The 23,476-nt window shown below is 45.0% G+C and overlaps 1 protein-coding gene across 1 annotated transcript in view; it reads left to right on the top strand.

Annotated features, from left to right (window-relative positions):
- LOC138264554 (UAP56-interacting factor-like) overlaps positions 1 to 23,476 on the top strand; it is a 263,113-nt gene that overhangs the window by 69,879 nt on the left and 169,758 nt on the right. The window contains exons 3-4 of the mRNA XM_069212551.1: positions 577 to 677; positions 8,285 to 8,403. Of these exons, the coding sequence (XP_069068652.1) occupies positions 577 to 677; positions 8,285 to 8,403 (220 nt within the window). The remainder of the gene's footprint in view (positions 1 to 576; positions 678 to 8,284; positions 8,404 to 23,476) is intronic.

The raw sequence follows: 23,476 nt of genomic DNA, 5'->3' as shown, positions 1-23,476 counted from the left end.
GAATTTATGTCCATTTTAGGCTTACATATTCTAGTCCAGAATCTACAGTGTACTGAAGGATATTTAGCATCACTCATGCTCAAAAGAAGTTGAAATAGTTGTTGAAAGAAGTCTTTAGGTTTTGTTGAGGCGCTGAAGTAAAGAGAAAGACGACTTTAAAAGACCAATGACTGGATTGGTGTTGCATCACAATATGGAGTGCAGAATGCTGGTATACAACAGTGTCTCATCAAGTAACACTATATCGACAAGATGAATTTGTTATTTATAACTCATGTGCATGCCTGTACATACGTTCCTTGATTGTATATTGGTGGCCAGTATCCTGCATTCATCTCTGTTGCCGGTTAATATTTTGTCACTCAATATTGTGACACAGTCTTAACCGGTAAATCACTTATGGTCATAATCTGTCCAATTTATTTCGATTTTGCATTTGCTATGTAAAATGTACCTATTTTTAGCTGTGCTTGTGTAACCTTTTATTTTATCCTTTTATTTAATTTATAATTCCTCCTATTTATAAACTATTTGGATAGTAGTTTGACATCATCAGCAGTATTTTTTTTACTGTAGGAGTAGGCCGTCTAAGAAGAGGTTTTAAACCAGAATATTCTGGGATGAAGTGGAAGACTACCCGAACAGCTGCAACTGGATTAAGTCCATTAAATAGACAGGTAGTTTCTGTTTGTCTTGATACATAGATTTTGAGGTTTCTGGTGGCAGATTACAGTACCATTGCAAACCATTAACAGATTTTCTTTTCGCTGAATTTCATTTTTGTTTGATGTAGTGCACTGCATAGACTATTATATTATGTTAATTTTTCTAGTTTTCCTAGGCAATCACAATATTGTTACACCTAATAAATATGCAAGTGGCTGTTTTTTTAAGCCTGATTTTATAACAGCAGTGGAAAGAATTTCTTGATTGAGGTGGCTTTAAATTTTTGTGAAAGGCTACATAATTCATTCTAGGTCTAGTTTTCTAGGACAGTATGCCAAAGCCATTCCATGACCCTTGCATGATAGTCCTTTAAACCATTAACGATTAAACCCCTTTCGAAGGGCATCACATTTATTCCCAATTTTGACTATCAACGGATTGTTGGATAATGAAATTGTGTGTCTGTCAGTGGGTCTTGTCTGTTCATATCCAGCCAGAAAAACAGCGAAGTAAGGGTGAAGTTGTTGTAGAGCCTTAAACATAACCTCCTGTGTTATATCATCTGAAGTGCTTCTGTTTAGGTGGGGGCCTCCCGTTGGGCCTGCTGCAGCATGGGAAAATTGGAGGACTGGCAGGCTGGGCGATCGATTCCAAGATGAAGTTTTGGTCCCATTTGATACATTAACTGAAAAATGTGGCCTTCCTGCGGACCAATTGCTGACACACAGGCGTCTAGTTGCGAGACCTGGCACTGTATGGAGCATTACTGACATTGTGCCTTCCCTCAACTGTAGCGACAAAACTCTATTCCCTCTTGGACGTGGCTATATACTGATTTCTTGGCTTGTTAAGCTTGCTTAACACTACATTTCTATAATTGTCAACACATTATTTATGACATTTGTGGAAAGCTGCCGACATTTGTCTATGCATTATAATTGTGAGTGCGGCTTATGATATCATGAACATTTCCTCCCTGTTTATCAAAAATTGCAATACAATTGTTGAAAATAAAAACCTATCTCTATGATATAACTGTATATAGTTCTGTCTTATCGGCCTTCTGCAGCATTTTCTTTCAACAGATTAAAAAATAAATACATAAATTAAACAGTGGAGCAATATGTTGTTGAGGTTCCCTGCAAAATCTAAAAGTTGCGTACCACCTGTCTACTCATGGACCAATAATAATGCTGGCTGCAAATAGAACATAAATCACATGTTGGGTAGGTAGGCACTCGGGAACCTATTTAAAATTTTGGACCTCATTACAAACCTGGTGGTCTTGTGAATGCCAGGTTCGCAGTGGTGGGTGAACCGCCACCAATGAGGTGGTCCGAGCACCACATTATGACCGCAGGCAGCACCGCCTTGGGGATTATGACCTTGTTCTCTGTCAGCGGTTTCATGGCGGTTTCACCACCATGAATAGCCTGGCGGACAATGGGTGCAGGGGGGGCCCTGCACTGCCAATGCACAGATTTCTTAGCAGACAGTGAACATTGCAAGGGTGCTGTTGCACCCCGGGCACTACATTGCCGCCGGCTCTATCACGAGCCGGCGACAATGCTGTAGGCTGGTTCGCACTGGGCAAGCGGGTGGAAACTGAGGTTTCTGTCTGCTGACCCAGTAGGAAACTCATAATGTGCCCAGGGGAGAGGCAGCCACAATGCTGCAACCTCCCCGTTGGGATTTCCCTAAAATCGTAATGACCCCTTTTTTGTGAACAAAGTTACCATATTGATCAATCCGAAGTGCATCCCTGAAGTAGTCACTTAATTTCATTTAGTACTATTGTTTCTCCTCCTTACTCCGGATATTAAGAGCCCTCAGTTACTTTAGAGAAAGAATGAAGTTCTCTTCCAGGGGATCCACATCAATAGTCATAAACACTGAATATTCCCGCCCACGTGCAGGGACCCCAGATCATATACAAACACATGCATATATATGTGAAATATATGAAAAAGAATACTTTAGTAGGGAATTTTAATACCAATATAATATGTGTAAACAGTAATGCAGTCTATGTTGAGAAAACAGGCTAAAAATGCTCTAATTTTTTTTTTTTTTAACACAAATTAAAAACCTTCAATTAAAGGTACAAAACTTTCTGTAATTCAAGTATAAGGTATAGAAAGTATAGTAATCCATAATAAAAAAGAAAAAAAACTACATTGAAAATACAGGAGCATTATTAGCCAATAGGCTGCATGCAGGTTTACACCGCAGAATTTTAAAAAACTGGCACCGTGCCTTTAAGACCCTGAGCACCTCCAGTATCCCATCATGTCTCAGGGGTGAGAGTGAGGTGACAGTTGGTTCACAGTTAGGTCAGTTATTTTTTCCGGCTTCTTCTGTGAGGATCCTGGAGCATTGAGCTCTCATTTTTCTGGTTATTTGGCCAGAAAAATAGTATAAAAATTGTTTTTCTCTGCTTTACTTGACTCCTTCCCTGAGTGCCTGAGTAAAGTTAAAAAAAAAAATTCTCAAAAAATGCCTTCACTTTTTGTGAAATGTCCTTCTTTTGGGAAGAAGGCCCAGTCAGATCCACACTCTGTGTGCATAGTGTGTTTGCCTCAGAGTCACTGCCCTGACACCTGCAGGCATTGTAAGAATCTGTCCGAAAGAACTCTAAGGGACTGAGAAAGGATTTGTTTGCATGGACTACATGAAAGAGAGAAGACTTCATCCTCCTCTCTTACTAAGAAGATTTCTAGAGACTCTTCTGGAAAACAGCAAGCCAGATCGACGTCAGCCGGTAGGACAATTTCTGTCTGTTCATTGTCGACGTCATCCCTTCTGTCGTCGCATCAAAAGATGTCGAAGAGTACACCAGCGTCGATTTAGGTGACGTCGAGAGACATGGCGTAGAGGACTCAACTCCCTCATCGAGATAGATCTCCGCCAACGGTCACACACCGATCGACGTCGAGTAGGCACAGGAGTGCTCATACGCCATTGAAGACGAGTCACCATCCTCCGATGTCAAGAAATCCGACGTTGAAGTCGACCTCGAACGCCACATCATTCAGCTTCAAGATGCTTGTCACCGTTGACCCATCGCTCGACGTCAAGACAGTCAACATTGAAGCATGTCCCGACAGTGGGCTGCCAGTCGCCATCGAGGCACTCAACGTCGACACCTGAGAAGTCGGGGAAGTCTCAGTTGACATCAGGAACTCGTATATCTCCATTGACGACAGTGCAACGTCGAGATAACCATCACCAGTGACACCTGCATCACAAAGAGCGACGCTGCATATCAGTCCTCCTCAGAAGGCATCGAAAGGACTACAACCGACTGCTGAGACTGCTCTACCTCATCAAGGTCTGGTGGTCACTATACAGAGTGGGTCATCTGGGACATCAAGAGCATCATCTCAAGGACACCTTCTGCCCATAAACCTGTCCCTGAGATGGTTGGAAAGCCTTAACAAAACACCAGCTTCCCCAGACTCACAATATTCGCACCTATATTCGCCATTGCCGTCGTTGCCACGAATGTCATCTGCGACGACGCCCGCCGAGCGAACAAGGCCAACATCGTATCAGCCCAGTCCTAGAAACAGACGCAGCCCGTCAAGATCATTCACCAGGAGTAGGTCACGATCCAGACAGCGGTCTAGGTCTACATCCTCTAGATTCCATCAACAACGAGGCAGGTCTCCTTTGTGGTCGACAGCATCGGAGTCTTCAATTAGAGACTATTCGCCAACCCTGACTAATACTCCTCCAGCAAGAGTGTCGCCAGTGGATGATATAACAACCTTCAACAGAGTGTTGGTTAGAGGAGCCCAGAAGCTTAATATAGACATTCCAGAGCCGACGACTTCGTCAGTAATTTTTGAGACCCTGCATCATCGTACGTCTTCTAGGCAGTTGTTACCACTAGTGCCTGGTCTTCTACAACCGGCTATGGATATGTTTTTGACTCCTGCAAGCCTGCTTTCAGCTCCTGCTACGATCCTAAAGAAGTATAAGGCCCCAGACCAGGACCCTTTATTTCTCAGGGTTGATCCACCACCAGACTCATTTATTTTAGCCGCTGCCTGCAAGACCCATTCAGTGGCCTCATCAACAACGGTCCCTCCAAGTAAGGAGAGCAAACATCTGGATTTGTTGGGCAGAAAAATGTGTGGCACCTCAGCAGCTTTCATGAAGGTCTCTAGTGCCTCTGCACTGTTGGGGGGATAGGGTCGTTCTTTGTGGGACTCTCTGAACAGGTTCGAAGAGAAATTGCCTAGGGAAGATAGGCAAGATTGCCAGGAGATCCTTCAGGAGGGGAGTTTGGTGTCCTACCAGGTTAACAGCGCCGCTGCAGATGACGCGGACTTGGCGTCTCATAGCTACGCACATGGCATTTGTGCAAGGAGGTCCTTATGGCTACGCCTTACAGGGTTGAAACAGGAAGCCCAACTCCGCATCCTGAACCAGCCATTTAATGGGAACTCCTTATTTGGGTCGCATACTGATGATGAGATGGCTAAGATGTAATCAGAAGTGGATACAATGAAAGCAGTGGGACTAGATAGGCGCAAAGACTATAGACGAAGGTACAGGCTGTATGAAAGGCGCCCTCATCAACAGAGGGTTCAAACCTCTCATTTGTCCCAAAGACCCCAGCAGAGGCAAGGGTGACTGTTTTTTTCAGTCCCGCAAGACGACACGAGAACGTGGACCAAGCAGGCCACAACAGACTACCCCCAAAGCATTGGGCAAGCATTTGCTTCCCCTAATCCTGTCCACCACTCCAGTGGGGGGGGGGGGGGGAGTATTACAAATTACGTACACCAGTGGCACGCCATAACAAGCGACAAATGGGGGCTGAATACTGTCGAGAATGGATATTCTCTTTGTTTCAAATCTCCTCCCCCTCCGGTGCTCCCAACGAGAGCAAAGTGTGCTCACCAGTCGTTGCTACGAAGGGAGGTTCTCATCCTGTTGCAAAAAAGAGCGATAGAAAAGGTTCCATCTTCTCAAAGAGGAAAAGGAGTGTACTCCTGATATTTCCTAGTGAGAAAGAAAGGCCAAGAAGGGGTTTTCAGATCCATTTTAGATCTGAGACCTCTGAACAAATACATTTGAGAAGAAAAGTTCAGAATGCTGGCCCTTCATCAGATTTTTCCTCAGCTTCATCGAGGGGACTGGATGTGCTCCATAGATCTGCAGGATGTGTACTTTCACGTCCCGGTTATAGCAAAGCACCGAACATTTATTCGCATCGTAGTGGCATCGCAACGCTACCAATTCAAGGTGCTGCCCTTCGAGCTAAAATCAGCCCCTCGAACATTCTCCAAATGTGTAGCGACAATAGAGGTGCACTTGAGAAAAAAGAATATCTTCATTTATCCATATCTAGGGAATTGGTTGCTAAAAGCCATCACTGCAGAGCAAACCTTGAATCATCACAACATAGTTCTGAACACCTTCTGTTCTCTGGGTCTGCAGGTCAATTTTCAAAAGTCCAACCTCCCTCCAACTCAGACACTCCATCAGCCAGGGGCAATGCTAGACACCAATATTGAAAGAGTGTATTCTTCAGAGGAGAGACTATCATCAATAGCACAGAAGTGTCCTACACTTCTTCACACTCCGAGGCCTATGGTCAGACAAATAGCATCACTACTGGGCTCCATGGCCTCCTGCATTTTCATTGTCCGAACGCCAGATTGCACATGAGACCTCTTCAAGAGAATCTGGAAGATCAGTGGAGTCAACTAACAGCGAAATGAGAAGACAGAATAACCCTTTCAACTGTAGCAAAGACATTATTACAGTGGTGGACTTGCCGTCAACATCTGTTGGTTGGGGTTCCTTTTCACCAGAGCACTCCTTCTGAGACCCTTGTAACAGATGCATCACTACACGGTTGGTGAGCTCACATGGGGCCTCTCCAAGCACAGGGCCTATGGTCCAAAAAGGAACAAAGTTACCACATCAATCTGCTGGGAACTGTGAGCGATCCATCTGGCTCTCAAGTCTTTTTCTCCATCCCTCAAGGGAAAGTCAATTTTAGTCCAAACAGACAACTTGACCTTGATGTATTATCTGAACAGACGGGGGACAGGATCTCGTCGTCTGTCTCGAGAGTCACAAACCATCTGGCACAAGTTAATAGCGAGGATGATGTCAGTCACAGCGGTCCACCTTCTGGGGGAACAAAATTCAGAAGCGGATTTCCTCAGTCGAAGTCTATCCGACTTCCACAACTGGGTGCTTCACGACCATGTCGTAGCAGACATTTTCCATCAGTGGGGTCATCCTCAATTAGACCTGTTTGCGATGACTTCAACAAAAAATGCCCAGACTTCTCATCCAGGTTCTTTTGACCAGGGACGAATGAGAATGCGCTGTTGATAGAATGGTCGAGCAAGCGCAGCAACACAAACATGACCGTGCATACCTGAACCACACGTGCCTGAACCACGCAAATGCTTTCTTTAGGACAGGGTAGGTTTTAGCGTTTGGGGCAGTGGGTTGAGGTAGTTTTTAGGACAGGGCAGCGTAGCTTTTAAGGTTTAAGGGAAGGCGGGAGTCAGTATAGTTTTTAGGGTAGGTTTTAGGGTTTAGGGCGGGTGTGGGGGTCAGGGGTAGGTTTTAGGACAGGGTTGGGGGGTAGGTTTCAGGACAGGCTAGCTTTTAGGGATTAGGGCAGAGGGCCAGGGTAGCTTTTAGGACAGGGTAGTGTAGGGTTTTAGGGTTTAGGGTAGGGGGGATGTGGGGGTACTTTTTAGGACAGGGTGGGGTCGCTTTTAGGACAAGGTAGGGTTTAGGTCAGGGGCGAGTGGATGGGGGGTTGTATCACACAACCATGCATAGCGTTACCACATATACCTTTACTAAGTATGGTTTTACAATGAAAGTCGTTGTAAAGGCATGTGTAGTAAAGACGCAGTCGTGGTTCCGACCCGTTCTCTGTTAAGCAGCCATGCGTGGTTCTGCCATGAGTGGTTCGGTCATACAACCAGATGCACAAACTATGGCAGTGAAAGGGCCAACTTACTTGAATAAAGCTGGTATTTTTTGCCTCCCCTTTCATATAGTGACATTGAATTTTAAACAAATGAGGCACTTTTCAACCCTCCCTCTTTTCCTCTAAAAAGGAAAAATAAATTAAAGAAAAATTGTCCCATATGCATAATCTCTTCTCTTTATTTCACTTGATTATTGTAATGGAGCAAAACTGTATACTTGTTCACTTTGATCTGTGATTGTAGTTTCTTGGCGTTGGCACCAAGTGAGGCTATAAATGAATACCGGTTAATGCATATTTGAGACTGTGGGTGCAGGTTTAAGTAGTGGTGTAGACTGTGAATTGAGTAATGTTTTTGATTGGTTGTCGGGAGGGTTTTGTTGGCGTCTGGATGAGGGCTGATGCAAAGCATGTTAGATGCCAGCATACACACTGTATTTGAGTTTTTTCAGAGTTTTCTTTAATTAGGTTTAACGTTTTAAGAACAGTGTAATTACAAGAACTCGAAGTATTATCTTTGAGCTACATGTTTAGTGTTCTTTTTCTGTTGTATTGCATACTCTTGCTATTTTCTACCGAATTGCATAGTATGTTAAATTGCTTGATCTGCTGTTAAGAGTTTGACTTATGACTCTCTTCCAGGGAGGCTGGTCAATGCAGGTTGTGAAATTTAACAATTGGCAGGAAAAAATAAACAGAAGACGACTGCAACAGAAACGCGCATTCAGATCACCAGGTATCCGAACGGGTTTATACAAGAGGTACAGTAAGAAAAACTTGCAGTTTTGTTTCTTGTTTAAAACCTATGCAACCGTGGCACTGTCCTGATAATGATCTGAAGCATTAATAAAGGTGCAAACATCAAAGTTATTAAATCTAACATAGAAAAAGGTTAGTTGGGTACCGTGACATAAAGCCCAGCTTACTCGAACATGGTTTGGAGTCAGCGTTTGAACCCATTTTGGAGATAGTCAATTTTTGTTTTTGCCTGTTTGAGGCCAGTAGGCTTTATTGGACAGTCAATGGTTTGAGTTTAACTTTGCAGTGGGCCACCACTAGGGTTGGGGAATTCTCTTCATAATGGGATTCTCTCTAAATTCATAAGAAATAACATTCCTCTGAAGTGCAAAATCTTGGAGCACGGTCTTCCCCTTTGAAATGTGTATATATAACAGACCCAAGTAGAGGTAGTATTTACTGTTTTTTCAGTTAGCCAAAATGCAATACAAAGATTATAGAGACTGAAAACGCCACAATAACAGTGTGCGCCTATCCTAAGAAATTAAGTTAAACAAGCGTTTGCAATGCGATAGTTCTCACATTTGCCAGAGTTACAGCTATTGGCATTGTAAATGGCAATGTCTTTTACCTATGTGTTTTGGTTTGGAGTGTAGTGGATGTATGTAATGTGGAGTGGAAGTATATGGGTTGTATTGGAATTGTTGTGTGAGGTGGAATTGCATGGTGTGGAGTGTATCTGTGCAGTGGAATAATGTGGCATGGTGAATAGATAGGGGTAAGAGCTGCACAGAATAGATAGAAAGGAAGATAGAGAGGGAGTGCAGGCCATAGACGCATAAAGAGGGGAGGACTTGTGTATGCAGTAGACACCCTAAAACCATACCTCTTACTCACACAGACTGCAAATAAAACAAAGTAAGCTCTGTTCTGTTCCCAAAGCTTTCTGTTTATGCACAAATATTTCACTTGTTGCTTTCAAAGGCAGAACTATTTGGTGGAAGTATTCACGCTGCTTCTAGTGGGTCTGTGAAATCATTGGTAATGGAGTAAGTGCATAAACTATGAAAATAAGAAAGTCCACCTTAAATAACTTCTTCCAAGGAACACCAAGGTTTGATCTGAAAGGATAGATGAGCTGAAATATCAATGGGAAATTGCCTGACTGGAATGATTGTCTTAGAAAACGCCTGCCAAAGGAAAAACAAATGGAATGAGAGGGGAAAAACAGCTCCTTAAACTACTCTCAAGCGACAAGGAGTGAGTTGATAACACAATTAAATTGTTTAAAAAAAAAATATTAAAACAAGCGCTGCATTAGTACAGAGAAATAAGAAGCCTAAGCCACAAAACATAAACTGGGATGGCACAGGTTTACAAAATGACTTTAAAAGAGAAAAAAAAAAAAAACGTTTCAAGCTGTCTTGTGCATGGTACAGGACAACTTCCCAGCTCTCAACCTGTCTGGCTGTCTACATCAAGGTTGGTCGTTAATATACACATTTCCGTTTGTAGTGCATTCTGGCACTTGTAGTTTTGATATCTGTACTGCATCTCTCACAACTACTGACCTCTCTCTGACAAGTGTAAATAAAAGTAGTACTATGATCTAGCCCTGAAGGTTTATCGGATAACCATGCTTTACAGTGATAGCTTGTTTCCAGCCCAGACATTGTTTTTCTATAATTCATTGCATTCTGCAGGTTATTGTTAGGGCCACTGGAAGCAAAGGACCAAATTATAGAGCAGCGTAGACAAAATTATGTGGCAAGGAAACGCAAATTAATTGCTTTGTTAATTCAACAACTATTCAGACTGTCTGGACAAAATTGTTAGTACCAATGTAACACCTGAATATAGCAATTAGCAACTAAAAAGGTACCAGTTAGCCCTACGGGTGTGCCACGGCACGGAACCTCCTGTAGCCCTTTATGTTTCGTAACTTTTGATCGGTTTGAGGTAAAACAAACTTTTGTGAAATATGCAATTTATGCTGCAGATTGTGGATTAAGTGGAAGATGGCACTAATCTATTTATGGAGAAAATGCCAAAGCCTCAGAATCCCATAATGCCAGTGGCCCTGTTTATTGTAGACTACAGGTATAGAGGTATTGTAATTGCTAGTAAGTGTCACCTTGTCATGTGTGACACCTTGAGCCTCTCCTGGCTTTTTAGCCAGCACTCTGGAGCAGTCTTTGGCTTTTATTCGTTGTTGGCGAGGGCTGATAAACCCTCACCTGCAGACAGACTGCGGGTGCTTTTCCACTGTGGAGTCTCTGTGCCTGCCTGGACTCACAAGGAGAGCTGGGCGCCACCATAGACATCAAAAGCAGACTACTGCAGGCTACAAGCAACTGATGCAGCTCCCACAGAGCATTAACTGGCCACCATCTTGGAATGGTTACAACTACAGTAACTTCAAAAAGAATTAATCAAAACCGATTCACATTACAAGTTTCATCGAAATGGAATAAGAGAAAAAAATCTTAATTAAATAGGTAAAATTATGTGTTAAAATAGTTTTACCTACAAATGCAAGGCCTAGAAAAATTATTGTAATTCTAAAAGCTACTCTGTGATTGGTCCTAGGAGGCAATGATTATGATCCTCTCTGTAATCGGTCAGCCGAATCCACCTTACTCCAGTATTGGAACTTTCATAGATTCGCATGCTTGAATCATTCCCCGTCGTGGAGATGGGAGCCCCGGTACATTTAACTTAACCAAGCAATGTTACCATATATTTAAACCTAAGGGCCCTAGGCCTCTTCATTTAATACTCTATCAGAGTCATTTTAAGAAAAAGGACCAAACTTCAGAATCCACCAACCAGAAGACACCACCCTCTAGAACCCTCCTAAGAGAAGCTCATGTACCTCAGATTTTCTACCACACGTGATACGGAGTCTCCTCAGAGCTCTGCTTTTTCTTCACACTTCTGGATTAGCTTTAAGCTGATTTTCTCCTGCTAAATTTGTTTTGCCTACATCATGTCTGACAAGGAAAAGAAGGGTTTATTGAGAGCCTGCAAAACCTGTGGAAAAAGAGACTACACTCTGAAGACCCTCATCAGGACTGTATATACTGCCTGTATGCATACCACTCAGCTAAGGACTGTAAGGTTTGTCATACCTTTTCTTCTAAGACTCTGAAGAATAGAGAAGGCAAATTATTGATATGTCTGCAAAAACCTAAGTCCAGCGATAACCCAGTCTCTGATTCAGATAGTGATGACTCCTCAACATCATCCAAAAAGTCATCTAAAAGGGCTAGATCACATTCAAGATCTTCTTCAGAACAATAAAGAAAAGTCCAAAAGACCACCTCAGGGTCTTATAAGGGCCGCAGCCCCTCCACTTCGCCTCATAGATTCTCAAAAAAAGGGGAAAGAGGTCATGCCAGCAGCTCTGAAAGGCACAAAAAGTCATCTTATATTACACTTATCTACCCATCACCATATGTCATGTCTCTATCAATCTATCCTCCATTCCCACTATGACTCATCCCAAATCTATTCTACTACTTTCATCTCCTAAATAACTCTGCCTAAGCTCTTCCCTCTGCTTCCACATCTAACTCACCCAAACCTCACTTTACTACCATGATCTCCCAAACAACCCTACTATATTCTCCCTCATTTATCTGACCCTGCTACTATGATCTCCCAAACCCTTTCCACAGACTCTTCCCTCCTCCATCCCCCCTTTACTCATCCCAAGCCTAAATCCTATTACCATAAACTCCCAATTAACACTTTTGGATTCTTCCCTCCTCCACCCCTCCATTACTCCAGTCATTCTAACTAACAAACTCTCATATCAGCGGCTCAAATTAACTCATAATAATGCTAAAACTGTACTCATATTTCCATATACTAATCCAACACTAATTCTTTTTGGGTTCCGGAGTAGCATGCAACTCACCGTAAAGCGATTTGACACCTCGTCAGGGGTAGTAAGCTCTATATAAATACTATTACAATACAATACAATCTTCTGTACCTCCATCTGTGTCTGCTGTACCTTTTAAAAGGCCCTCATCTGCTCTTGGGGCAAAGACTGTACCATCGATGACAGTTTCATAGTCGGCGACGACGTCGGTGAATGTTTTTTCACCGTCAGCGACGGTTTCCACCTTTCCAGCGCCGAATGCAGTTCTGACAACGACGTCGTCGACGATGAGCATCCCACCGTCGACGAGGACAGCGTCGACGAGGATCTACTCTACACCTCATCGTCGTCGACGGCAGTAACAATGGTCTCCACATTGCCATCGTCAATGACCTTGTCGAAGGTAGACTCTTCAGTAAGGCTGTTGACGATTAAGATTTCTATGCGTTCGTCGTCGACGACTCCACCGTCAATGAAGGCTATATCTGCGCCATCGACAACACTGTCGACGAGATACAAACTGCACAGAAGCCAGGAAAAACTTACCCCGCAGCATGCTTCACCTAGTAAGGTAACACCTCTCATGCCAATGCATCTGCTGGAGGGGGATGAAGAATCAGACGAAGAGGGACCATTTGGAGCAGCACATATCCCCTTGCAGTTAAATGTGAAGTATCAAGAGGAGGATGATGAATATACCAAGCTCTTTGCTGTCTGATCTCCGAGCCATGCTTGCTGATTACAGTAAGCGTTTTCCACCTAAGGAACAGAGACAACCTCAACCTCCTTCGTCGCCCCTTTCAAGGGTTACCACTCCACGTCAGAGCCCAACCTCTTTGCCGGTAGCGAATGTGGCCACGCCTGATATGACCATACCACAGGACACTGATGTTTTGGAAGGTGATCAAGAAGGAGAGCTCCTTGACACTCGGAGTGGGACGAATATGTAATTCCAGCTCCACCTTCTCAGTCAAAAGTGGATTCTCCTCCAGACGACATCAGGGGTTTCCATAATCTCCTGGAGAGGGCAGCTAAACGGTTTGCTCTTCCAATGCCATCCAAGCAAACAGATTGCTTCTTATATGATTTTAAGAAGCAGTTCAAGAAATCTGTGCGTTCCATACCATTGGCCATATGGGAAGAGGGGTTAAAAGTCATGCACAACCCTGCTACGGTCAAGGCTGTGCTTCCTCGGCTGGACAAAAAGTACAAAGCACTGGAGGGTGCCTCAGCATGTTCGACTGGTCACCCTCATCCAGATTCACTCGTCGCTCAGGCGGCATAGAGAAGGTCCAAAAATCCCTCTGTGCCAATTTCCGCACCTCCGGACAGGGAGGGTAGACGGTTGGACAATATTGGAAAGAGGTTTTCGTCTATGGCTAGCCTCGTTTTAGGAGCGGCTAACTCCCTGGCAGTGTTAGCCAAGTATGATAGACAACTATAGGCAGACATCGTCCCGCAGATTGACCAGTTGCTGGAGGATATTAAGTCGGAGGCTAAGAACACGTTACATGAGGGAGAGAGCACGTCAGCAGAACTGATAGATTGCGCTATGGATATAGCCACTACTGCGTTTCGTCAGCTCGCAGGTGTGGCTGTCCTTCGGAGGCAAGGCTGGCTAAAGTCTACATCGTTCTGTCCTGAGGTCCAGAATAAAATCTTAGATCTTCCATTTGATGGCCAGGCAGTGTTTGGAAAACACATTGATGATACACTGAAGTCTATTAAATCCGACACAGATATGTCAAAATCGTTGGGGACTCTCCAGTTTCGTAAACCCTCCTTGCGAGCCACAAGAGGATGTGGAATGCCTTCATGTAGGGGAGGCTACCATCAATACAGATACTCAAAGTATCCTTCCTCTTCTCAGCAGTTCCGTCAATACACACAAAGGCAACTGCCACACGCGGCTTACGGCAGATCTGGTTCTAGATGACGCACAACTTACCCTCCTAAAGACTCAGCTCGCAGAGCGTGATGCACCCAAGACTCTGGCTGCATCCGACCATCCTCCTCCGGTTCTAGTCGGAAAGATATTCCTATTTTTCCAACAATGGCAAGTCATAACATCGGACAAGTGGGTCTTACAATTAGTGAAACAGGGCCACACTCTAGAGTTTGTCCAAATCCCTCCTCCCAGACCGCCTCGCAGAACTTCACTGAAGTATCTAAACCAACTCAAAAGGGAGATCAACAAAATGCTCCTCAAAGGGGCAATAGAGAGAGTACCTCTATCACAGCAAGGAAAGGTTTTTTATTCCAGGTTCTTTCTCATTCGCAAAAAGTGGAAGAACTGGAGGCCGATCCTCGACCGCAGAGAATTAAACATCTACTTGAAAAAACAATCCTTCTGCATGATAAGCCTACAGGATGTCCTTCTGCGATTGAACCAGGGAGATTTTTATGCCTACACTAGACCTAAAGGATGCATATTTCCACCTCCCCATTCACTTAGCCCACAGACAATACCTGAGATTCATGGTAGCCGGAAGCCATTTTCAATTTTGAGTCCTCCCTTTTGGCCTAAAGTCAGATCCTGGGATATTCACGAAGTGCCTAGTGCTGATAGCAGCCTTTCTCAGGAGAAGAAGACATCAAGTTTTCCCATATGTAGATGATTGGCTGATAAAGGTAAACACCTACGCAAGAGCGCACAGGTCAACTAGAAAGTGCGTTTCCTAGCTCAACAGCTTGGGCCTGACCCTCAACTGGGAGAAATCCAAACCCCTACCATCAAGCAGGATCACCTTTTTAGGAGCAACACTGAACCCTCAATCCACCATGGCATGCCCCACTGTAGAGAGACCTACAGGCTATGTTGAAAGATTATTTGTAGGAAGTTGGCTCTGTGCACATTATCTCTTACTTTGAGATATTATATACAGAGTCCAAGGGTTCCCGTTAGAGGTAAGATAGTGGCAAAATTAGATAATTATAATGCTCTATTTTGTGATAGTGTGGTCGAGCAGTAGGCTTATCAGAGGGTAGTGTTAAGCATTTATCGTACACACACACACACACACAGACAATAAATGAGAAACACACACTCAGACTTAACTCCAAGCCAATAGTTTTTGTATAGAAAAATATATTTTCTTAATTTATTTTAGAACCCCAAGATTCAAGATTGGAAGTAAATACATAAAATGCAAGGTACTTCACACAGGTAAGTAAGGAAATTTTAATTAGAGCAGTAACATACACAGTCTTAGTTAAAATGGCAATAAGCTATTTTAAAAGTGGACACTGTGCACAAATCAACAGTCCCTAGGGGAGGTAAGCATTGGTTAGTTTTTCAGGTAAGTAAGGCACTTACAAGTTCAAGTTCCTGGGTATAGGCAGCCTACCGTTGGGGGTTCAAGGCAACCCCAAAGTCACTGCATCAGCAACACAGGGCCGGTCAGGTGCAGAGGTCAAAGGAGGGCCCAAAACACATAGGCGCCTATGGAGAACAGGGGTGCTCCAGTTCCAGTCTGCCAACGGGTAAGTACCTGTGTCTTCGGAGGGCAGACCAGGGGGGTTCTGTAGAGCACTGGGGGGGGAACATAAGTAGGCACACAAAACACACCCTCATCGGCACAGGGGCAGCCGGGTGCAGTGTGCAAAGCAGGCGTCTGGTTGACAATAGGAATCAATGGATGGACCCGGCGGTCACTCTAGCGATGCAGGCAAGGCACAGGGGGGGTTTCTCGGGCCAGCCACAGACGGGGCTAGGCAGAGGGTCGCCTGGTGGTCACTCCTGCACTGGGGTTCGGTTTCTTCTGGTCCTGAGGGCTGCAGGTGCAGTGCTTGGTCCAGGCGTCGGGTTCCTTGTTTCAGGCGGTCGTGGTCAGGGGGAGCCTCTGGAATCTCTTTGCATGCATCGCTGTGGGGGATCCAGGGGTTTTTTCTCGGGCTACTCACGAGGTCGCAGTCGCCTGGGAGTCCTCCTTGTAGTGTTGGTTCTCTGGGGCTGTTTTTTGAACGGTGCCGCTGTTCTCAGGAGTTTATTGGTCCTTTGGATTCAGGGCAGTCCTCTGAGGCTTCAGAGGTCACTGTCCCTGTCTGATGTGTCGCTGTGCAGGTACTTTGAGTCTGGAGACAAGCCAGTAGGGCTGGGGCAAAGTCAGTTGTTTGTCGTCTCTGCAGGGCTTTCAGGTCAGCAGTCCTTGTTGTAGGTTGCAGGAATCTGATTTCCTGGGTCGCCCCTAAATACTGAATTTAGGGGTGTGTTTAGGTCAGGAGGGCAGTAACCAGTGGCTACTGTCCGGGAGGGGGGCTACACCCTCTTCGCGCCTCCTACCTGAGGGGAGGTGGGCACATCCCTAATCCTATTGGGGGAATCCACCAAAACCAAAATGTAGGATTTCTAAAGGCAGGGGTCACCTCAGGTCAGGACACCTTAGGGGCTGTCCTGACTGGTGGGTGACTCCTCCTTGTTTTTCTCATTATCCTCTCCTGCCTTGCTGCCAAAAGTGGGGGCAGTGGCCAGAGGGGCGGGCATCTCCATTAACTGGGATGCCCTGGGGTGCTGTAACAAAAGGCATGAGCCTTTGAGGCACACCACCAGGTATTTGTTCCTGCAGGGGTAGGTGAGAAGCACCTCCACCCAGTGCAGGCTTTGTCTCTGTCCTCAGAGAGCACAAAGGCTCTCACCCCAGGGGGCAGAAACTCATCTCAGTGGCAGGCCTATCCTGCACTGAAGGATTGGGAAAAATACATGGGGCATCTTCTAAGATGTCCCATGTGTGCATTTTGTAATAAATCCAACACTGGCATCAGTGTGGGTTTATTATTCTGAGAAGTTTGATACCAAACTTCCCAGTATTCAGTGTAGCCATTATGGAACTGTGGAGTTCATTTTTGACAAACTCCCAGACCGTATACTTAATATGGCCACACTGTACTTACAATGTCTAAGAATGGACTTAGACACTGTAGGGGCATATTGCTCATGCAGCTATGCCCTCACCTGTGGTATAGTGTGCCCTGCCTTTGGGCTGTAAGGCCTGCTAGAGGGGTTACTTACCTATGCCACAGGCAGTATTTTGTGTGCATGGCATCCTGAGGGGGATGCCATGTCGACTTTGCCTTTTTCTCCCCACCAACATACACAATCTGCAATGGCAGTGTGCATGTGTTAGGTGAGGGGTCCCTTAGGGTGGCACATCACATGTATTCAGCTTAGGGACCTTCCCTGGTCACAGGGCCCTTGGTAACACTGGTGCTGTGGCCTGTTAGCAGGGTCCCAGCACACTTCTCAGTCAAGTCAGCATCAATAGCAGGCAAAAAGTGTGGGGGGGGGGGGCGGTAACTGCAACAGCGAGCCATTTTCCTACATTATTATTGAAGGTTTCCACCATCAATGCCGGCGACTCCATCCAGGCCCTACAGCCCACAGATAGCTCTGCAAACCCCTGTTACCAGTCACCCTGGAACGCCACACAGAACCATCTTGTTTGTTCACCAACCACAGGATGATCATATCTCTACAGATGAGGAGAGGGAAGAAGGTGAGATAACGGAGACAGCTCCTAGTGAGTGGGATGAATACCTCATTCCTACATTGTCACCACCACCAGCAGGGCCAGTTGATTCCAGTAATTTGATGGAAAAGGCGGCCAAAAGATTTGACTTACCCATTATCTCCCAGGAAATTGATTGTTTCTTATATGACTTTAAAGAGCCTTCAAAGAGGTCGGTTAGGGCTATTCCTATAGTGCATTTTCTATGGCAGGAGGGGTTGAAGGCAATGAAAAATCCGGCAACAATACCTTCCCAAATGCCGCGGCTGGAAAAGAAGTATTAAGCCCCTGATAACACTCCGGCCTGCTTAGTGCCCCAACCAAAACCGAACTCTGTCATATCTCAGGTGGCGCAACGTCGCTCAAAGAACCCTTCGGCACCAATCACATCACATCACCTCCAGACAGGGATGGACGGCGTTTGGGCAAGATTGGGAAGAAATTTTCCTCAGTGGCGGCGATTACAGTGAAGGCGGCTAACTTTCGGCAAGTATGATCGCCAAATGTGGACAGACATGTCTACTTATATACACCTCTTGCCTGAGGAGGCCAAGTTGGAGGCAAAGACAGTGTTACAGGAGGGTGAGCGGATTGCAGCTGAGATCATCGATTGCGCAATTGACAGGTTTCCGGCAGCTGGCAGGTGCAGCGGTCTTGCGTAGACAAGGGTGGCTGAAGTCTACTGCCTTCCGCCCGGAGGTTCAGAGTAGAATTCAGGAGATGGCGTTTGATGGGGAAAGCCTCTTTGGGCAACATGTGGATGACATGCTGCAAGCCGTCAAAACAGACACAGCGAAATCCCTTGGTACATTACAGTCCAGGAAACAGCCTTTTTCGAGGTGCGAGGGGTAAAGGAAGTTACTCCTTTCGGGGTGGTTTCCAGCAGTATAGACTGCAGTACCAGTCCTCTCCAGCAGGACCCCGACAACAATACAGTCAGCAAGAGCAGCATTATCGGTTGCCACCTACCGCTGCTTAGAGACATCCCGCAAAGGGAAGATCCATTGCCTGTGGAAGAGATACGGGCAGAAAGCAATGACCAGACAGTCATACCAGCTTCCAACACTACCCGGGGCTCGAGAATTGGGAGTTGCATCACTTCTCACTTCCTTCGATGGTCAAGCATAACATCTGACAGGTGGGTGCTGGATATAGTGGCCAAGGGGCATACTCTGGAGTTCGTTCAGAGACCACCAAATATTCCTCCATCAGATCCGCCGCCTCCGCGATTAAAGCAACTCCTCAAGGAAGTGTATGTGATGTTGCGCAAAGGGGCAATAGAACTGGTCCCAACTCTTCACAGGAACAGGGGATTATATTCACACTTCTTTCTGGTAAAGAAGCCTTCAGGAGACTGGCGCACCATTCTGGACTTAAGATCGTTAAACAAGTTGCTGAAGAAGCATTCGTTCAGGATGGTAACGCTGCAGGACATCTTGCGCCTCTTGAATCCCGGAGATCACATGACATCAGTAGACTTAAAGGATGCGTATTTTCACATCCCAATACATCAGAACCATCGCAAATTCCCCAGGTTCAGGGTAGACCGGTATGCATCTGCAGTTTCGTGTCCTTCCCTTCGGTTTGAATTCGGCCCCCAGAATTTTTACAAAGATGTTAGCTTCATTAGCAGCACACCTACGCCAGTTGGGCATGCAGGTTTTTCCCTATCTCGATGACTGGCCCATCAAGGTATCCTCAAGAGCTCAGGTGGTACACCACACAACTGCCTGCCTCCAGTTGTTCAAGGATCTCGGGCTTACCATCAGTTATCAAAAATCACACATTTGCCCTACGCAGAAACTGAATGTCTTGGGAGCAATACTGGATACTGTCCGAAGCAAGGTATACCCGTCTCAGGAGAGAAAACACAAGCTGTCCAGCTTGGACTTCAAGCTCTCAACAAAAAGGTTTGTTTCGGTGCAAACTTACAAGTCCTTAATGGGAATGATCTTGGCATGTACTCCACTGATTCCAAATTGCAGACTACGTATGCAACCCCTACAGAAGCAATTGGATGCTCAGTGGCGTCAGGTGCAGGGTTCCTTCGAGGGCCAAATTCTCATCACACTGGCAATGCGGGCTGCCATGTCTTGGTGGATGACACCGGCCAACTTGTCCAGCAACCTCACATTTCTTCCTCAAGTACCTTGCTACATAGTGACAACGGTTGCGTCCCTCGAGGGTTGGGGTGCCCACCTTCAAGATTTGCAAATAAGCTGGTCCTGGACTCGAAAGGACAAGCAACTCCATGTAAACCAGCTAGAGTTCAAGGCAATAGATTTGGCTCTAAAAGCTTTTTTACCAAGACTTCAAACCTCAGATGTTTTAATCAGGACGGACAATACCACAAGCATGTTTTATCTAAACAGGCAGGGTGGCACATGGTCTCTACAGCTCTCACAATAGGCTCAAAACATCTGGAAATGGGCCATAGCAAACAACTTTTCTCTGAGGGCGGAGCACGTGCCAGGACAGACCAACATCCTAGCAGACACTCTGAGCTGGACGCTCATCCCGTATCACGAGTGGGAACTAGACCAGGAGGTTCTTGGCCAACTTTTCCAGATATGGGGCAGATATCTGTTTGCCACATACGAGAACAAGAAATGCCCCTATTATGCAAGCTGGCTTCCCCAAAAAGGATCTTGGGGGAATGTGTTTTTGATGAAATGGTCAGGGGTCAATGCCTACACTTTTCCTCCGATCCCACTGATACCAAGGGTCATCAGCAAGATGAAGACCGAAGGATGTCGCCTTCTGCTAATAGCACCCAGGTGGCCCAGACTGGTGTGGTTCACGGAACTCCTCATGTTCTCGGAACAGCCACATGTGCTACTCAGACGGACGCCAACCCTTTTGACTGACCATGCACCTGGATCCGTCATCTCTACACTTGTCGGCCTGGCTCCTGAATTCAATGAATACGCCACTTTAGACATCTCATCAGAATGTAAAGCAATCATAGCCAAGGCTAGAGCGGACACCACTAATAAGACTAACAGGCTGAAATGGAAGCGATTTTGGGTGTGGTGTGCTGTGGAAGGAATCCATGCTATCACTTCGCTTCCGGAGCAGGTACTTCCTTATTTGTTACACTTGGCAAAATCTGGCCTCTCGTTTCTCTCCATCCGGGTGCACATGGCAGCAATTTCAAGGTACCGCCGATCTCAAAACGCTGCCTCGTTGTATTCTACCAGGATTGTGAAACCATTTCTTAGGGGTCTTTTTCTAGCTTTTCCACCGGTGTGTAAACCTCCACCGTTACGGCCCCTAAACGTGGTATTGGGACAACTCATGAAACCCCCTTTTAAGCCAACATAAAGGGCAGAACTGAAATTCATCTCTGGGCGTTGTTGCTGGCTCTTACTTCAGCCAAAAGAGTAAGTGACATACAGGCCTTCACCACCAAAGAGCCTTTTCTTCAATTCACCACTACTAGCGTGATTCTTAGGACGAATCCCAAATATATTCTGAAGGTACCCTAAAGTTTCCATTTGAATGAACCGGTCATTTTGAAAACCTTTTTTCCTAACCCACAGACGGTGGCAGAAAAAACTTTGCACTTGTTGGATATTAAAAGGTGTGTAAAGGTGTTTGAAATGTTACCTTCAAAGAACGCGGAACATCCGCAAGTCAGACCAGTTATTTGTGGCCCTTGGGGATGCGAGGAAGGGCTCCCCAGTGTCTAAACAGACTATTGCAAGGTGGATCGGCCTAGCAATCCAATTCTGTCATGCTCAAGCCGGTAAATCGCTCCACAGCAAGGCTAGAGCCCACTCTACAAGGGCGGTAGCCACGTCGGCAGTGCTCTTTGCGGGAGTGCCATTGCAGCACATTTGTAGAGCGACCACATGGTCTAGCCAACATACTTTCACAAGACACTAGAAAGGCGAATAACATGGACACAGCGGTGGGGTGAGCAGTGCTGACGCATCTATTCCGTTAAGGTGAGCCTCTCTGGTCATCCCACCTTCCACGAAAAGGGTATGTGAACTACGTTTCCTTAATCTGGTCAAGGTACATTTTTCTGCTTATAACGATTATTATGGTTATTATAGTTGTAATGTGAAGATTGGTATATTTCAATCAAATAGTGGCTAGGAGTAGGATTGGTCTTCTTCTCCTTCTCCTACTACTACTATAATACAGCTAGTACCTAGTTAGGCAATATTACTGCTCGCTACTCTAATTCAAGCATGTGAATCTATGAAAGATCCAATACTGGAGAATTAGTTACTTACCTGTAACTGTGGTTCTCCAGTATTGGTATCTTTCATAGATTCACATGGGACCCACCCTCCTCCCCTCAGAGGCTCCCCTTATAGATTAATTTTCTGCTTCACAAGTGAATTAGAAAATCTGAGGGAAACAGCCTCTGTTGAGAGCATTCTAGAGGGTGTTGACGCCTGATTGGCTGTAGCTCAATTTTGGTTCCTTTTTATAAAAGAACATGGATAGGCTATAACATTTGGGCCATAAGGGCCTAGTGTGTTACACTTACTGCTATATGTATTTGAAGTTACCGTGAGACTCCCAACTTGACGATGGGGATGATTCAAGCTTGGGGAATCTATGAAAGATACCAATACTGGAGAACCACAGTTACAGGTAAGTAACAAATGTTCTTCTCTACAATTCCTCTCATGGAAAGTAGCTTTTTTGGTCGCTATCACTTCCCTTAGATGTTTCAATGAGCTCCAGGCTTAAACTTTGGATGAACCTTTCTTCCAAATTCATTAAATAAAAATAGTTTCAAGAACTAATCCAAAATTCCTTCCAAAGGTACTTTCAGAATTTGATATCAATCAGTCGATAGAATTACCAGTTTTCTTTCCCCAGCCACATTATGTGACAGCAAGGTATCTACACACTCTTGAGGTAAAGGGCTCTTATGTATTATATAAATATAACAAAAGAGTTTAGAAAAACAAAACTTTTTGTGGCTTTCCCAATGCAACATAAAGGAGAGCATATATCTAAAGCAACTGTGGCTAGATGGCTAGTCAAGTGTATTCAGACTTGCTATAATAAAGCCAAGGGACAATTACCTCTCTCACCTAGAGCGCACTCCAACTGAAAGAAAGGTGCATCTATGGTATTTTTTCGTAATATACCTTTTGCAGACATCTGCAAATCAGCAACATGGTCTACTCCACAAGCCTTCACAAAACATTACTGTGTAGATGTATTTGCACATCAACAAGCAAATGTTGGACAAGCAGTACTCAAAACACTTTCAAACAATTGAAACTCCTGCACGCTAACCACCGCTTTATGAAGGAACTACTTTACAGTTTATGCACAGCATGTGTATCTACAGCCACGCATGCCATTGAACTGAAAATGTTACTTACCAGAAGACATCTGTTCGTGGCATGTAGTTCTGTAAATTCACATGCACCCTCCTTCCTCCCGACACATGTGGATGTTGCAGATCATTAATATGTAAATAATTGTGCATATGTACATACATAGCATGGACATCTTTTCTATTACAGTCACTATTTTCACTACTTCACTCTCCCGTTAGAAACAATCTAACAAAGGACTCGATGCGCATTATTACTGAGACGAGGAGTCACTTGATCCCGTGACTTGAAAAGTTTCTTCAAAGAAAAACAAGTTGTACCACTCCGAACCCAATACTAGATGACGAGCTTATGCAAACATTGTGAATCTAGAGAACTACATGTCACAAAC

The sequence above is a fragment of the Pleurodeles waltl genome, chromosome 2_1 (genome assembly GCF_031143425.1).
Source record: "Pleurodeles waltl isolate 20211129_DDA chromosome 2_1, aPleWal1.hap1.20221129, whole genome shotgun sequence".
Classification (NCBI taxonomy): Eukaryota; Metazoa; Chordata; class Amphibia; order Caudata; family Salamandridae; genus Pleurodeles; species Pleurodeles waltl.
This window is presented reverse-complemented; position numbering and strand designations above follow the sequence as displayed.